At 39.7% G+C, this 19,357-nt stretch overlaps 1 protein-coding gene across 1 annotated transcript in view; it reads right to left on the bottom strand.

Moving 5' to 3' along the window:
* LOC139717617 (plexin-A2-like) overlaps positions 1 to 16,930 on the bottom strand; it is a gene marked incomplete at its 5' end in the record, with an annotated part of 115,159 nt that extends 98,229 nt beyond the window's left edge. The window contains 2 exons of the mRNA XM_071629124.1: positions 7,920 to 8,055; positions 16,815 to 16,930. Of these exons, the coding sequence (XP_071485225.1) occupies positions 7,920 to 8,055; positions 16,815 to 16,930 (252 nt within the window). The remainder of the gene's footprint in view (positions 1 to 7,919; positions 8,056 to 16,814) is intronic.
* Positions 16,931 to 19,357: the final 2,427 nt, after the last annotated feature.

Here is a 19,357-nt window from a genome sequence, read left to right as displayed (position 1 = left end):
AAGAGCATGCAATTCTAAGGGATATCAAAAGTTTATTTGATGAAAATCGGTTTTGAAATGGCTGAGATGTCCAAAAACAAGGTGAAACAAAGAGATTCTAATAAAAGGTGTGGCCTGTCACCTTTTATTATTATCACTTTCGTGGATATCTCAGCCATTTGAAAACCAATTTTCATCAAATATACGTTGAATCCTTTTTATAATTACATGCTCTTTCATATTTCATAAGAGGTTTCTCATTATCTCACTTAGGAATGTTCACAACATGAATCCCCACCTCAACCAGTACTGTACAGTCCCTTTAAACTAACTTTCAATGAACACACACACACACACACACACACACACACACACACACATCTACCTTGTCAGATGATTATGACAAGGAGACTGGGTATTGAATGGCAAGTGTTTGCAAATTACTGCCTTGTCATCTTCAAATGTAAAAGTACATGTATGTTCCGGTTAAGTTTGAGAGGCAGAAGACAATTGGAACAAATCTTCTGTTTTAGGCTCATCATTCCTGTCATCTGGTTTACAAGATCTTTCAAAATGAATCAACAGGATAACTTTTAACCAATTCTACGTAAAACCCTGCTAACTTAGATGAAAAGCATTAGGAAAAAAAAAAGGGGGGGGGGGGAGTCCTCTTTTAACGCCTTCCTTCTGGGATATACCAGGTTCCCATAGCATCAATTCATAGGCAGAAACCTGGAAAGCCAGGTTCTCAAAATGAACACTAGAGTGTCTGCATTCATGGCCTAAATTCATGTTTGTGAGTATTATACTGAGCTGGAAAAAAAAATTACTTTACTAGAAAGATTAGAGTTTCTGCTATCAATATCTGTTCTTTTTCCTGTTTCAGATCTAGAATTGTCTGTATTTTTTGCATAAATGACCTTTTTCAATGCAGTAGTGTGCTTGCTTTTCTGCAAAAGTCGTATGAACATGTACGTAGCAATCTAGGCTGAGCTCACTAGATTTTGACTTTCACTGACCCCAAACATTCAGGTGGGTGTCCTTATGTTTTTCAAACAAAAGATTTTCTGAGCCCAGTGCATGCTCTATTCATGTTTCACGTCCAAATGATATTATGCATTGTTCAATGGCACATGCAGTAGTTGACCATGGTCAGTGATTACAAGAACTACCTGAACTTCATATACATGAACTACTGAACCACAAGCAGATTACAAACCTGTCCGTTCTTTGTCGATGAGCAAAAAGAATCTCGTTTGGGGGCATTGAGGGTTTTCCGGAGAATTTTGGAAGGAACCGGATAACCTTGAGGAGTTGGTTTATATTTCCACAAGAAACCCTGGTATCTTTCAATATATTGGCCAAAAGCAGAGTAAAAAGTAGTTTGCATTTCAATTATACAACTTTGAGGAATCCTTGTCTATATTCTTGTCTCCTGGTGCCCTTCTGTCTCGAAATGAGCTATCATTTCATCTGCGTCTACAGGAAATCCTGACCTGGGACCAATAATCATGTGACATGAAAGCCAGTAGTAGTCACACTACCAGCTCTGTAGTAGAAAGCAGCACATTGAGTGACTATCACAATCACAACAACCAAAACAATGACAATATTTGTGCATATATATATATATATATAAAGAGAGAGAGAGAGAGAGAGAGAGATAGAGATATTCTCTCTCTCATACGATCCTTCACATTCGCAATTAAAAGATGCTGATGTGAAGTTTCACGTTCAATTGAGAGCAAATTACCGAGTATTACCACACCCAAATCCGGAACACACACATACACACCCAGCTATACCAGCTCCAGTTTCTGTCATTTTATGCCTCAGGACTGCCTGCCATGTTCCTCACCCCAAACCATCTGATCCCCGCAAAGCTTGTCACATAATTTGCTGTAATGAGGCAGTAATTCTAAATTGACAACTCGGGTGTGTCATATCTCGTCTTGATGACACAAATTTTCCCAGTATGCAACAGTGATTCACCTCACCCTCTTTTAAGGCTGTCATCCTCTTGGATGTATAGGTCTGGAAATGGCATCTTTTTGCTGATCTTTTTATCAACAGTTTGTGAGGGAAAAGCATTATATAAATGGGAAGACAGGCTCTGGAGGATTCCTAAATTTCCACAAGGTGTAGTGATAAAGGTAATAGAATAACTCTTCCATAATTTTCCATATTTTCTTTGCTTATCAGAGCATTTTTTTTTCTTTTTGAAAGGTAAATGTCACACTGGCCTAAAAACGACGATTGTATTTTGTTAACCATAAGAGCCGTGACTTTAGGGTGAAATTACCTAATTACTATTTGGTGTACCAGTATTCCTGTTATAACGCAGATAGCTGTAACTGGCTTTAAACCCTTTACTGTGATTTCTTTGACAACTGGTGTGTGCACGCTGAAGCGCTTTCTTCATACATTGGCGCAGGTGTCTGGAAGCCAAATTGTCAATGAATAGAGATTACCCAATCTCCCTATTCTCCATTGTGTCACCTTGGCCTGCATGTGGGAATAAGGCACACTGCTACACCCTAGTGGGCTTGCTAATCTTGGACAAGGTCAAGTTTGGATGCATTACTGACTGCTGATGAATATGGCTTGCAACTTATATTGTAAGCTACAAAATGCTTGGGGACATTTAAAAGGCAAATGTACAATGATACCATGTAAAGCAAGCAAAGAATGGTGCCTCGGTCTTTTCAGTGCCTCCATATGGAGCCTCGCATCTACCTTAACCCATTCACTATCAAATTCTGAAATCTCCATTATAGACTCTGAACCGAATCAACTAGGTTCTAGCGGGCAATTGGTAAATACTCTACACTCTTTTGTGTGTTTGTGTCTGTGTGTGGGCCTGTGTGTTTTGTTGACTCATTGATCACATAACTTTGTTCAAAATCATTATAATTTAACCAGCAATTTTTCTAGAATATCTCTTGGGCAAACAAAGTGGCCATTTGGATGAATTCTATAATACCTTTCAATGCATATCCTGCAGTTTCAATGAATCTGATGGATACTATGACAACATTCAGAAGCCAAAACCATCCAAACACATCGTGTACAGTGACACTGAATATATTACATCCAACATTTTTGTGGTAAAATATCAACCCATTGAGGATGAGTCCCAAGTATATTCGGGCAAGTGTATAAAGGAAATGCATGTTGTAGCAAAATCAGTCCATCCTCAACAGGATAATATATCTCTTGAATGTTATTTGTTTCTTTCCTTATGAGCCTATTCAAAAACGGAATAAGATAACTTTCCCTGTGAACAGAAGAATCTGCCAGATAAAATTGCATGGAGAAATGGATCACGGAGGCAAAAATGCCCGAGATGAACACAAATTGCGTCCTGCCGACAAAAAGGCGTGTGCCTCGCACACTCGCTGGAAATATGTCATGAATTTTTCATCCTGTATTCATGAACTTCCCAACAATTGTTATTCCACAAGGGCACTGCATGGCTGGGTCCACCTCACACCACTAGATGTAGAGCATTGACTTCTCTTGCTGAATATTGATATAGCAGACTACACTTGGAGTGGCCTGGGACACGGCATAGCAGACTGCAAATGCCATATAAAATGCATGACCATAGCTGTCATCCACAGGTGCCTAATAGGTTCTTTTCACTCTTTCTCAAATATTCTCTCTCTTTTTCTCTTTCTCCAAGTGTCACATTGACCTGGTTTTGTTTATTTTTATGTAATCATGAAGCAACTTCAAATATCTTCCTCGCTATATTTCTATCTCTCCACCCACGTTCATATGCCCAGGCCCGATATGCCTATCAATTATCCTCCTTCCTATAAACAGGATAAGACAAAAGGAACACGTATTTATGGTATATTGGTTGGTTGGTTATTTGTTTGTTTGTTTGTTTGGGTTTTTTTTTTGCAAAACTAAAAAGTTGTTTAAACACTGATAAGATGTTTGAAAACTGCAGAAAAACAAAAGTATATAATTTTCATCCACTATTGGCTTCTTACGTATAGACATTTGAATATGTTTTGGAAGAAAGATTTTAACATTTAATTTTCTGGAAAAAAATTTTACATTGAAATAAATGCCTGCATAGGCAAAAGAGAAAAAAAATGATAATCCTCTTTCTCTCTCACCTATGGAGAATTTTCATTTGTATATATACACACATAGCTTCCCCTAATAATTCTCATATATTCTGCATTGTCTATCCCTCTCTACTTCATACATACGGTCTGACCTCTCTTATCTGGACATGTTGGGACCGGGGCTCATCGATCTGGGTAAGGGAGTTGACCGGATATGGGAGACTTAATGTTTAATACAAGCAGCTGCCTGCCCAATGGTACAGGAGCTACATGTAACCTATTGCAGCCTGGTAGCATGAACAGAAACTCTCTCTTTGAATTCAGCGCAAAATTATAGGTGGGCTTATTTTTACCAAAATGAAACCAATTTTCTTGTCAAAATACAATCTGGAATTCATGTGAGTTTGCCTTCGAAGTTGGTTTTGGTTTGAAATCCCCCTTTCCCCAAAAATTATTTAGATACTTTTTATTAGATTGGACAAAAATCATGGCGAGATCACATCTGCATAATAGAGAGATCCGGATAAAGGGGGGCCCGGATAAGAGAGATCAAACTGTTTATATACCTACATTTCTCTCATTTGCTCACTTATATTTTTCTCCCTCTCTCTCTCCCTTTCCCTCTCTCTCTTTTTCTCTCCATAACATCTTTGGGTTTTATACCAATCTTCATCGTGAAGTGTAGCAAGAGAATATTTCTTCATTTTTATTTCCTCTTGGGAATATCAGCAGGGGAAAAAACAGACAAGGCGAATAAAATGCCCTATAAAAAGCATTCCGATCCATTTGATTTACGATGTGATTGAATACATCACTTGATACGGCAAGTTTGGCATCTATTGTCATAAATCATAAACAAATAATGTATCACGACTATGGATGCTCAGAGCAGCACTTGTCGGAATTTATACCGCTACTGCGAAAACGAGCATCAAAAAGAAAAAAATGACAAGACAAACTTAAGCATTATGTTTCGCCCAGTGGTCCCATGGGAAGTGAAATAATATTGATGCAATATGCATCTTGTTTGCTGTTAAAAAAGGGAAAAAACATCTTCAAGGGACGCATATCTTTTATCTATGTTCAAAGGGAACATTGTGCAATATATATTTGCTGCAGGACAGTTTCAGACATGAATTTCATGCAGCAAGTCTGTGTTCAATAAATCTTCCCTGATTTCTTCTTCTTTTTACTCCATTTTTTTTTAATATTTTGTCTCAGAAATACATGAACTTGAACAAAAGATGTTTTCCCCCTTTTGCTTCTCTCGCTTTTTGGTTACTCTCCTTGAATGAGATCGTATGCTTGATCTGTATCACTGCGAACGAGCATACAATCTCTCACAGAGAGTAAAAGCAAAAAAAAACAAAAACAAAGCAAAACAAAACTCCTCTGCAATTGGACTCTCTCTCAACCCAAATTCCTTTCATTTTTATATCAATAAACTACTTTTCAATTAAACTCATTTCTAAGTTTCCACTTACTTCTCTGAATACAAAACTGACAGATTGAATGTGTTCTTATGGTTGCAAATTAAAATAATGTCAAATGAAAAGTAATCCCAGTTTGACTCTGGATGCAGTTTTACACGACTCAAAACAAGGAATTTTTCAATAGATAAATACATAAATTTGATCACCTAAATTTCTACTTCTGCCTGCACCATACAACAAATGTGCCAGTACAGAAAATCATCCCAAATTCCAGAATCACAACGGTTACACAATGATAAAATGATGGCAAGAGAAAAAAAATAGAGTTTTTAATCCTATGATTCAACTCTTCACACAAGGTGTGCAAGACAGGGTGCATAGGGTCACACACTGGTCACTAGTTAGGCATGCGCAGTTCAGAGATTGAAAGTACATCGCTTGCGGCTGGATGATTTTTTTTGCCATGTGGGAACAGCGACAAACAAAATCTATTTCTGCAACAAGACCTACAAATTGATAACTCTTGTGTGGAAATAGCCTTCCATCACAGAGTATTTTTTCCTTTTTATAGATTAGGCATGTTCCCAACACTAGATTTGATAACAAAAATAACTCTTATTCCACTCTTAAAAATGGGTGGGCATTCTTATTTGAATTGCAAACTCGGCATGCAATTCAAAATCAGAAGCTATTGGGAACCGAGTAGTCTCAGATTTTAAAAATGCATTTAGTGAGGCTAAATTTGTAAGCATGTGAGAAGTAATGTATGAAATCACAGTTGGTGGTACTCTGTGCAATACTACCTATCCATTGTTGCTGTTTCTACAAATTAATATTGGTCTGCCCTGTGTACTAATCATTACAAAAAAGTGCATTAATTAATCGCTCTCCGTTTGCAACTGAAAAGGCTATGCTGCAAGTAATATTATGCCCAGTGTAACTGGCACTTTCTGCTAAAATTTTGGGAGAAGTTGGGGGTAGGGCCATGGGGAGAGGATAAGAGGAGATGCCACATTAATTTCAATTTGGATATTAGGTTCCTGAGGGGAACTTTGGTAGGGTTCCACACTGTGGAAAATTGTTAAAAAGATTGAGGATGGACTTTTTTTCTCCTCATAAATTCTTTGTTTCATCAATCCTTCATGCACATTTCTCTGGGGTAGCTTGGTCTCATGCCCAGTCTCAGGCGTTGATTTGGCAGATCAATAAACGATGCTCGCCATTTCTCGACATTTCCATTTGAAGTCTCGAGATATTCTTGACAAATTTTGAAATATTTCACAAAATGCAAACATCTGAGGATTTCAAACTTTAATTCTTTGTTTTTCAATCAATTACGCAAAACGGTCTTCCGAGAGTTCTCTGGTGACATCGAAAAACACAAAGAACTGACCGCAATCGAGACTAGCAGATCTCGAGAAACTGGTTTCCCTAGAGATAACCGGAGGGTATCAAACTTCCTCTTCGAACTCCTCAATTACTTCCCGCCTCAACCATTCACGTTTTTCCCCCCTCTCGCGTTCCCCACCACTGATGAAAAATATCTCTTTCATTTCGTGGCCCATCATCATTTCCAGTTGGTTCGGTCGGCGCAGTCATTACATTTCGGAGGATGATATGAATCTCAGACTTGGCGCAATCAGAGATTTGCAATCAGCAGACACAAGGGGGGGAATTTCATGCAAATGTTGATTTGCCAACAGCTGAAAATGCACGGTATGCTTGTATGTTTGTTGGTCTTTCCAATTTTCACTTTGTCTTCACTGTATGGTGATGGTGGGGATTACCGCACACACTCGTTATAACGGACACATTTATAACGAAATTCCTGTTACAACAAAGCAAAAATTCAGGCCACAACATTACCTGCTCTATTTTTTATATTGTTTATTTGTTCGGTTATAATGAAATTTTGATATAACAAAGAGAACTGCTGGTCCTGAGGACTTTGTCATAATGGGAGTCCATTGTACATACATGTAAAACACTGAGGTGTTGTCAAAAAAAAATCCTATCATATATTCACTTTCTATTTTTCATTTTTCAATGGAAAAAATGAAAAAAAAAATTATTAATGTAGCAGATAACACTACACTCACTCTCAACAACAGACCAATCACCAATCACTTGGGTTATCGTCCATCCACGAAAGAAAAAAGAAGAAAAAATGTAAAGACCCAGCTGAACTGAGGCTATGTTTATAAAGCACAGCATCTATGAAGAGTAGATGCACTGAATGTCAATAGCTGAGAGAGATGAATATAGATCATGGATGTGAATGAACCTGGTATCTTCTGCGTTCATTCACTACTCGCGCTAATAATAGAGTATGCCCACCCATCCACAGGCATTTGATGCCTGTGGGAGCAAGAGATGAGGAGGAGGAGGAGGAGGGGGGGGGAGGAAAAAAATATTTGCCACCTACCGGTAGATGCTGAGGAGACGATCCTATGGGGAGGCTGTCCGGCTTGAGATGATTGATACCGATGCACTCTGCAGTATTGTAGGCCAGCCAGTGACCCGCCTGATCCGGGTTGGCGCACTCCGTGTACTCCGTGCACCTGTTACAAACGTAATAATAAATCGCACCGTCACAAAGTACACGGCACATTCTCAGAGGTGGGGAATGAATGCAGGTTTTTTTAAATAGTTTAGCTATCAAAGTTGTTTCATTTTCTCTGTTTTTTTTCCCTCTACGAGAGTTTCACCTGCTGCCAGTTACCATGGTAACAGGGATACATTTCTCTTTGTGACTGATGTCTGTCATTACATGAAGCATTAGATTCACCTTTGTCCTTATAATCAAATAGCCCTACCTGTGATAGCTCTCTGTACACATCCAAGTTGGACTTACATCAACACACTGCACTGACAACAGAACATGAAGACATTAATAAGTCAGCAAACCACTGGGCTCATCCAAAACAGCATGGCACGCAGATTGCATCTTTACCTACCAAGGGCAATCTCTTTTCCCTGTAAAACAACCGCTACAAAAAAGAAAGAAAAGATACTCCATCCCCAGATTTCTGGCCTCACACGAAAAAAAAATTTATTGCTTGCAAGGCTCATAAAATGCACGCTACCGGGTCACCCAAGAGCAGTGGAAGTTATGGCTATGTCGATCTCATGCAGTGCCCCGACACTCTCATCCACTCAAAAGGTCCAGAAACACTGTTTTACAGGCACCCGTGGCAAAAAGAAGACTGGATCATTGACAGGGCTTCATCTCAACCTTTCTGAGGGCTACATCTCTCTCTCTCTCTATTTCTCTAACAGAGCATCTTTGGACTGCATATCATATGAACAAAATTTAAAATCAGACTAAGATGAAGAAGAATAAGCTTGCATGCTTTCCTTCACTTTTTAACAATATACATGATTCTATAGATATTGATTTAAAGCAGCTGGCACAGAACCACTCTAGTTGTACAGGCAGTGCCCACTTTGTGTGCAAGCATGCTCCTACATTCCTGGAACCATGGCAATACTATCCAATGTGAATGTTAACCCGATGAGGACGGGCTGATTTTGCAATAACATGCATTTCCCATGGACACTTGCCCGTGTAGGCCTATAATCGGAACTTGTCCTCAACGGGTTAAGATATGCAATTCAGAAGTGGGTGTCACTGAGTATGTTGGACACTGTTCGTCCATGTTAATTTACATGGGATTGCCAGTGCTTCGAAATCATTAAGTACCATTACAGAATTATCACATTGTCGTTCCAGTCCTGTCCTCACCTTTTTCACATCATTTTAATTGACCGGTTGGTGACATGAAGTGTTCTTAAGCATTTAATAGAGCACCTTTCTATTTTGTATCGATGATATCTTGGGGTTGCCTATATACTGAAGGCTGAGAGATCATCTGAAATACTGGAGGACACTTTATCAAATGTCATAAGATGGAAGCAGCTTTTGAACATGGGCTGCATCCAGTATAATTTCTGATTTTCGAAGTACAAAAATAGACATTTTCCCCCTTTTTTTTTGAGCAACTTCAAATAAAAAAGATGGAACTGTCTCAGGAGAGCAAGACGAGACTGAAGGCAATCATGTGCGGGTCTGCGATAAGTTGTGAGCAAAGGGCACTCCAGTCCCTTTGCCTTGAAAAGCTTTCATCAGGATTGGGCTTGATACGTCTGCTTTAAGGAGATTTCTTTTCATCAAATATCCTCCTTTGGTTCCCCTCCATCCTCGCTCTCCGACGACTAATTTGGGAGAGAAAGTGCTACCTGTAACAGACGAAAGCGCATGCTGACAATTGAACTTGAGAGCGACACACTGAGCAGATGTTACATACTTGTCAACTGGAGAGCACTTGCCTTCGTGGCACTAAGTGGAAACACTACTCAGCCAGCACTGTTGAGAATTTCTAAATGTGAAAAGGAGTTGACAGAGCGACACGCGAGACTGCTCTGTGATCAACAGCTCTTCACCCGGCTGGTTTCCCTTTCAAGTTGCGACAACTGGCCACTGGATTTCACTCGCAGAGGGGAAAAAAGGTGTAATCGATACCCGCCACAGATCTGCAATTTTCGGGGACTGCGGGGGCTCGGGTTGGCAGATACACGTGTAGCAGACTCATCAAAGCCGTGTTTGGCTGTGGCTTACCCGACAACTCTCGAGTCGAGCCGGTGTGGAAGGAAACAGGGTCAAAAGGCCCTAGCAGTATCGATACCCACACCCCCAATTACTGCTTGACAAATGGTTTGCGCGCCGCCATTGTCCACATCCGACCTACATCCACCCCGCATCAAAAACTGGATCAAATGTGCTATCACAGCATCCAGTTCTTGAAACGCAATCTGGTCGCACATCTCGGTTTGTGGCTCTTTCTTCCTCAAATGAGTATTACACCAAAGGAATCCTACTTTGCAAAGGTATGATCAGGATCAGGTTGGAAAAGAAAGATGACAAAACTGCACCCAGAGCTCAAAAGAGTTTCTGGAATCCATCTTCATGAAAAAAAAAAAATGAGAGAAATATTGTACAGCCACGTTCTCATTTGCTTCAAAATCACGTAAAAGGTCTCTCACACAAGATATGAGCATCTCAACTGAAATTTGAAAACTAGGAATACATGGGGGGGACCTTGGAGAGGGCAAACTCAATCTTGAGTGAACAAGTTGTAAGCGGCAAAGAGGCTGGAGGTGAGAGATATGGATGCAAGGTGGAGACAGACAGGTGTGGGAGAGAAAGAGGGCTTTCAGACTTAGTTAAGAATTGGTTTCAAAGATGTGTTTAGAGACTAATTTAGAGGTATGGATGCAAGGTGGAGACAGAGAGTGTGGCACAGAAAGAGGGCTTTCAGACTTAAAAAAAGGACTGGTTTCAAAGATGTATCTAGAGACTTGAATATTTCACACCAAATGAGTATCTATGCAAATCTATGGACAAATTCAAATCACATGTCTTTTGAAACACATTTCTCATATCATGTTCAACCCTTCAAGATACTGTAATGCGAGACAAGAGTTTTTCAAATTCTAGGCATGACTGGAGCGGAAAATGGTTGTATCTCAAAAACATGTTTGGTCCACTCCACAATACTTAAGTCTTTTTTTAATGCAGACATGCATTTTTGGAAACATGATAACACAGCAGTTCTTGAATAAGTCTGAAACCCATTGAGAGAAAGTGGGATTGGGAGAGAGGGGGAGAGGGGAGGGGGTGGGTGGGACAGGAGGGAGAGAAAATGTCCTGGTAAAGAGAGGGAGAGAGCATCCTGAGATCTCCGCCAACATCATAACCTTGGGTGGTGCTTCACGGTAACACCAGAGAAATTTAACACTTTGGAGCGGGGGAGTAAGGTGAAAGGAAGAGGCTGGAGTGCCAATCCAATAGCTATAGAGCTCTATTTAGAAAGAATACCAAGACTTCTCCCTCCCTCATTCCGGAGAGCTGTCTTCTCGAAGAAAAAGAAAATACCCAAAGTCCCTTTCTTGTCTCTGTCTTGAGCTGATTGGCAATCTGTACTTGTACTTACAAGAGCCTCTCGAGGGCAAGTTCAGAGGTAATTAGCTTTCTCCCTTCCTGTCAACTTCTGTCTGAGCATGTTTGTCCGCCTGGCTCAATTACTGTCTGTCTTCTCGCATTCTCTCCCTGGCATCTCTTGACTTTTCCTCTCCCGACCCATTCATCTTCTTCTCCCTTGACCTGGTGAGTATTATGTATATCCGTTCATCTACCTACCTGCTTTTCTAATTCATCAACATATTCATCTATTCATATAATATCCTACAATAAATCTCTTTCCTGTATAATATATTTCTCTGTTTGTCTATTCCTCTTGATCTGTTTCTCTGCTATTTCATTTGTACATCTGTCCTCCTACATATAATTATGATGTAAATAATTCATTCCTCAATTTCTCCATTTTTAATGTATTTTTTTTTTTTAGTACTTGCTTCTGTCTTTCTCTTTTTCTCTGTCATCTGTCACAGTCTGGTCTGGTCTATCAAAGGCTGAGTTTGTCATCTTTCCCATTTTAAAACATGTCTCAATACCCACGATCAAAATGCAATTAATACAAAGGCCTTTCGGATTGCGTTTGTCGATTTGTTACATTTATCACATCTCTATAGCGAGTCGAGAGGAAGGCCTTGTCACTGCGCAGCTGCATTGCACAGTTTACATGAGGAGCAGAGATTGTGTTGTTGGCGTAGGTAGGTCTGAGCTATAACGCATTTCAAAATTACTTTGTGTTTGGATCATCTCCATGGAAACACATTTCTGGCTCAAACACCTTCGAGATTGCACTTTTTTTAGCATTTCAGAAAGGCATTTCTAACCCCATGATCAAAACAGCTTTGCATTTATCACCTGTCTAAATCTCCCTGAGAGTTTTTTTTTTTTTTTTGAACATTAATTCTACGCCAGAAGTGAGTTACCGATAAACGCACCCCAAGTGCGCGCCCAAGCCAGCCGTCAGATAGACAGCGTGAGACATTGACCTGGAATGCCGTGATTGGATCTGAGCGTCCATCGCACTGATGGCGAGTGACTTTTCGAACGACTTTAACAGCCATAATGAATCAAAGAGGAGTGAATAAATATTCTTCACATTCATGGAGGGCACTGACAAGGGGAAAATATTTAGGCAGCAGTTCAGTTGGAGCATCTGTCTTGGCTCTGCCTGATGGATCATTCTGTATACTCTTTCCTGGAAGAAGATGGTTGCCTGTCCAATTATCATGAGCATCTACAAACCGAGTATACTCTAGCCCTTTTTACACTTGTGTTTCTTAACCCCGTACTTTCTCTGACCCAGGACTATCGTTAGTCCCGTACCAATTTTTTCAGCTTTTTAAACTCGCCAATAAGTCCCGTACTAAGCTCTTGTCCGGGGCTAAGGAGAAAATTGACCTTTTTACACTCGTATTTCTTAGTCCGGTACTTTCCAAACCACATGCATATTCATGATTACGCTGTGCAACTGTACACGTACACGCACGCACCGGCAGCACTTGATTATCTCGTTTCTGATTGGTCAGTGGTGGTCGGACTTCGTTTCCGTCGCTTAGCCCCAGATTATTTTTTCGTTCTGTTTACACTCGTTTGCTTGGCACCGCAATTGCGGTGCTAACCCTGCTATTTTGCAGGGCCAGATAGTACGGGACTATCGGTGGGGCTAGCCCACTTTGGCAAAAACGAGTGTACACAGAAAAGCCCTTTTTAAACTTGTGTTTCTTAACCCCGAACTTTCTCTGACCCAGGACTATCGTTAGTCCCGTACCAATTTTTTCAGCTTTTTACACTCGCCAATTAGTCCCGTACTATTCTTTGTCCGGGGCTAAGGAGAAATCTGACCTTTTTACACTCGTATTTCTTAGCCCCGGACTTTCCAAACCACATGAATATTCATGATTACGCTGTGCACTGTACACGTACACGCACGCACCGGCAGCACTTGACTACCTCGATTCTGATTGGTCAGTGGGGGTCGGACTTCGTCTCCGTCGCTTAGCCCAGGATTATTTTTTCGTTCTGTTTACACTCACTTGCTTGGCACCGCAATTGCGGTGCTAACCCTGCTATTTTGCAGGGCCAGAGAGTACCGGACTATCGGTGGGGCTAGCCCACTTTGGCAAAAACAAGTGTAAACAGAAAGTGGGCTAAGGATAGTCCCGTACCAACGGTGGGGCTAAGGCCCCCCCTTAGCCCCACCGTTGGTACGGGACTAAGCAAAAATTTGCAAGTGTAAAAAGCCCTTTTGAGGATGTACAGCTTTGGTAAACCACAATAACACCTGAAAAAAATCACAACCATGACAACAAAGTCATTGGTCATTATCATATATCTGGAGCATCAAACTTTAAGACTATATTATACACTATAAAAAAAAGGATCTGTTTGTTTGTTTGTCTTTTGGCAGTATTTAAAGTGGTCTAGTAGAAAAAGAGTCGAGATGATCATCCTTTCTGTTGCAATTATGATTAGTTTGTAGTTAGGAGTTTAAAAAGAATATCTATATTAAATTAGAATTTATTCTATCTACCTGAAGCAAAACATCATATAAGTTCAATAAATTTTCCACACATTGATTTCCTGATGTGGAAATTTTGAATTCTCCAGACTCCGCATTCTTTAAAAGATGTAATTTGTTTCATATCAGTCAAAAAATTAAATTAGAGTAATTAAATTAAAGAAATTTGGCTTGGGAGTTTAGGTGCATTCACACTATTTATTCACACCAGGTTGATCAAAAGTGTGAGAGTAACATTCTTTTAAAAAAAAACACTTTGTTTCCATTATTCAAAAAATCTTTGACTTAAAAATTCAGATATGAGGTCATTGAGATTTATAAGCCATCAAGTTTTGAACAAATGCTACATTCTTAATATGTACATATATTTTCAGTGCTTTTCAGCTTTAATGTCAACCAACTTTACCTCGATAAAATGTTAACTATCACGTATACATGACCAAAACAACAACAACAACAACAACAACAACAACAGAATTAGGATGAACTTATCTTCACGCTTAGCTAGCTGACTGGTATAGTTTGTTCAGGAAATTAAAGGAGGGCAAGTAAGATTAAATGAAACTTCAAAATATCCTATCTACTGGCCTTAAACTTGGCCTTCTTTTCTTTGCAAATAGCCCTGCTTCTCCTTGGCCCCATTTGAACTGTGCCAAGGTGCTTTTATGTATTTCAGTACCTGGGGCAACATTCATCGGAGGACACATTTCAGGCAGGCACTGTACATGTGCCTGGAATCAAAACGATACTTTCTACCTCTGTCGTGTATCTGGGGAGGTTCTTGTCTGTATTTGTGTGACAGCAGGCCTGTGATTTGATTGTTAATGTTGGCGTGACTCGCAGACATAAACAGGCCGCACTGATCGCTGTTTGAAACATCTGTTTGCTTACACAAATGCCAATTAAACCAGGCTGACCTGCCCAGAGAAACACACCACAGGTCTTTCGCTCGGCCCGAGATACAGATGCGTGAACGTGACATCCATGGTGAATGCCCAATTGATACAGATAGTGAAGGTGTGATAACCTGCATTTTGAATGTGCTGGCTGTAATATCCAAACTTCCAAGCTCTTGTCAACGAAACAATCTCCTCTTGCCTTGGCGGGTCTTCATGATCCAAGACTCCATGAACTATAAAGTCCTCCTTTCATGCAAACATGGCACGTTCGGTCCATCTCGCATGTTTAAACTTTCAAACATCTGTGCGAACATTGCACTCCAATTTGCTACTATTTCTGCCCAGTTATGACGCAAGAAAATATGGAAAGTGGCCCATTCTTTCCCTCTCGCTTCTCATCCAACACCAATCTCATGAGATATTTAACACATATTTCGTTCGGATGAAAGTAACAACATGAAGATGAGTCACTGTCTCTCCCTAATACCCAACATCATATACTCATGAAAAAATAAGACGATGAGATGATTAAAAGGTACAAACAGGCTCGTTTGTAAGCAACGGAGCCGCTTCTTGGGCAGAGAAAATAAAGTTTGTGGCGAGAATTAAACTGCTGACTCATTCTGTACAAATTTCATGATGGGAGTTTGATTAACAGTCCAGGGATATGAGGCTAATGACTAGTCTATATGATGCTGTATCATGTTTCCTTCACTATCACTACTTGGCCTGGAAATAAAGGAGAAAAAAAAAACACCTCGCACTCCTCATTGACTATAGCTCAATTAGCTACTTTAATGAGGGCTACCATATATATGCAGTATATTTCAATCTAAAAACTTCAGAAGAAATATGTGCCACACACTATGTGTGAGTAACCTTTGTGTTAATTCTATAAATCAAATGAGGAAGAAATACGGTCTACAAACTGCCACGATAAAGATGCATAAGGACTGTATTTCATCAAATCATCCAGGTCAGATAAATTTGTATACTAGCTGCCAAACATTATATTGTCAATGTTTCTTCCCTTTTTGTTAAAATTGGTTCTCTATTTAAAGGGACGGTACAGTATTGGTGGAGATGAAAATTGGGCTTTAACTTTTTTTGCGAGATACTAGGAAAACACTTATGAAATAGTACAGAGCATACCATTTTAAGAGGAATTCAAAGTTTATTTGATAAAATCGCGTTCCGGCTCCACACTTTACTAGGCTCCACACTTTACTAGGATCGCTCTGTTTTTTATATCTCGGCCATTTCAAAACCAATTTTCATCAAATAAACATTGAATCCCTCTTGGAATTGCATGCTCTTTCATATTTCATAAGAGGTTTCTCACTATCTCACCAAAAAATGATAAAAACCTGTGAAAACCTGAAGTTAAGTCTCAACCTAAACTATACGATCCCTTTAAATAAGAGAGAGAGATCAGAGACATAAATGAATACTGAATCTAAATGAAATCCATTTGTTCCTCACCACAAGTTGAACTATGGTATAAATTATGATGTATAAATATGGTTTATGAACAAGTAGTGTAAATTTCACTCCATGTTGATGACCTCCATAAAGTGTACATACACATGCCAACATACATAAAATGTATTTGTGTGTATATATTTCTGTGTGTGTGTGTGTGTGTGTGTGTGTGTGTGTGTGTAGGCATACATGTTTTGCAAAATGTTTTGCCTGTGGACAGGCTTTTTCATTCATTATGGTAAAATACAAGGAAAGACATAAATGCCCTGTCAAGAGAGGAGAACAATCATACACAAAGTAAATGAAATGCACAGAAAGATAAACGTGATGATGGTAATGGGAATCCCAACAGAACTAATGCATTTTCATAGACACAAATTTTAACAGTATGTATGTTTGTGTTCAAAATTGTTAGGATTTTTTTTTTTTCAATGAGAAGAAACTTACCTAGCCTGCAGCGTGCACCAGCCACAGTATGGGTCACCATCCTGTGCCCCGCCCACACCGATGCATTCTCCACAGCTGGTGTACTGCTCGCAGTTAGCCACCGCCAGTCGGTAGAGCTGTGGAGAGGTGATGAAAATGAAAATGCTGGGTGAGATATTGTGTTCCCATTGACACGCCCACTTGACAATGGGGCTATTATTTGGCCAGCGCTGCCTCAACAAACATCAACTTGAACCTGTGATCTCCGCTGACTTGCCGCTGCGGTGGCGGGTCAGGAATCTCTCTGAACCGAGCTGATGAGGTGTAAAGTAAATACAATGTGTTTATCCCTCTTCAGTTGCTGGCATCTTGCAGCTCCTCAAATCATTTTACAGGAGCAGTTTTTCATTTTGAAATTCACTCTCAAAATTAATGTACTTCTAACAATCTAATTGATTTAACTGAACTAATAATATTGGACTCATAAAACTGATGTATGACTACGGAACAAAAGTTCCACAATTGAATTGTTGGGCACAGCCATGATAAGCCCATAATGCAAGATTCCAATGGCACCTGATTGGCACATAGTTGTTAGATCTGCATGTCAACAGGACTGCTTCCCCACGCATGTACAAGTCAATTCAGTGAGGTAATAATGATCCAAATTAAACTTTGCCAATTTGCGTGAGAAGTAATGACTTTAATCCTTTAAACTGCATTGTCAAGTCTAAGAATTGGGTAAAAAGTTTGCAAATGTAAGGCTTTCTGAAAGAACATTCTGTACCTGAAACAAATGACTATATAAACCCGTTGAGGAGGGGCCGATATTGCTACTACACACATTTCCCATAGACACCTGCATGAGTATACAAGTGTACTCGGGACTTGTCTTCCAATGGGTTAACAAGAAATGGCTCAAATGAGAGAGAATAGTTTTACTCTATCTCATGATACACTCCATAAATAGTGAAAGTATGAATGAAAATATACATATGGTACCAAAACGAATAAATGTGGTTTATGAGATTTCCTACGCTTCATGCCACATTCAGGGGATCTGTACACAAACCATGGATGAACACAAACTCCACAATGACCTTATCACATCCCACACCGTTCAAATTCCAGATCTCTAAAGCCGCTATTCCAATCTATCTCTTTTAATAAGCCATGTCCTTGAAGACTTGCCACATTCTGATCTTCCGTAAAGAGAGAATCGCAAAGGGTACAAATGTATCCCTGAAATTCTAATTAGGTGTGAATCCAGAGGGGGGAGGGCGGAAGTGGGAGCCTAAATGTCAGCTGCGTGTTTTTTCAAGGCAATTATGGATTTCGCACAACATGGTATATTTAGACCACGGAAGACGTCACTGTTTAATTGATAACTGATGGACAAGCCATCATCACACTTGCACTTACATTTACTTGCTGTGTTTAGTGGCACGGTTTTATAGGACACATATCGGCGTTGGGGCGACAAAACCTCGTATCTGTAAATTTGGTGAAAACGACTTTTTTGGATTAATGGTCAGATAATCAATTAAGTGATGTCCTATCCAAACCCGAACTGTCTTCCCCCAAAAATAAAGCCACCAAGGCATGTTAAAGGAAAGGCCTTCCCATTTGATGCAGTGCTTTGGCTGCTATTCATTTTTTTTTTTTTTGCTCTCCTGAATATTTGACATTTTGTAGATACAAGGTCTTGTCGCCCCAGTGATCCATCTAGTTTTGCCTTTGTGGACATATCCGTGATAATGACATCACACAAACTTACGTACATACATGTATCTTTTCACTTGCCTATCACTCCTGCACCCTCGTATGGATTATATTTTTAGCTACTGTTATCAGAAACATGGCAATTTTCAGAAATAAATTTGATGTGAATTGAAGCACCTTGAGACTTTACACAGATGCACCCGCATCACTGAATAAGCTAGTTTAAATATTTCTGTTATTGCTGGTCATAAATTACTGCTTATCATAAATTCTGGGTTGTAATGAAACAACCACCTGCTACAGAGGAATTTCAAGTTGAATTTGACTTAAAAAAAACTAAGTTGCATTTACATTGGAATTTCCATGGTATTAAATATTACAGTAATTTGTTGACGCCACTCACTGGCCACTCTAAATACAAGTTATACCTTGGTATTTTGTGATATATTTTGTGGTGTATTTGTGTTCACATTGCAAAATACCACACAAAATACCACTCAGTATTTCACATCAGTGTGAATGCATCTCAACTGACCACAAGATTTGGTAAATTCCCATTTAGGATAGAAAGTACACGGAAGACTCAGTTCCTGTATGCCAAGGATCAACAATCACCGAAAACTCTTTATCATTGTGGCTGTTAAATGCATAGAGTAGTCTGAAATGAAACACGGCATCCATTTTTGATACCATATGCCACAGTCAGTCAGTCCAGTAAGTCAGAGCCTTGAGGGCCGGCCAGTGAAATGTACCTTTAAGCATGCATTATGCATAACCACCCCATCATATTCCTCTTTTTTTGCCTCGTTTCACCAAAAAACAGATAGAAAAGAGCAAAATGA

This window comes from Diadema antillarum, unplaced genomic scaffold (assembly GCF_040938485.1).
Source record: "Diadema antillarum isolate AM-2024a unplaced genomic scaffold, OU_Dant_1.0 scf00000078, whole genome shotgun sequence".
NCBI lineage: Eukaryota > Metazoa > Echinodermata > Echinoidea > Diadematoida > Diadematidae > Diadema > Diadema antillarum.
Note: the sequence above shows the minus strand (reverse complement) of the source record. Positions and strands in the feature narration are given on the sequence as shown.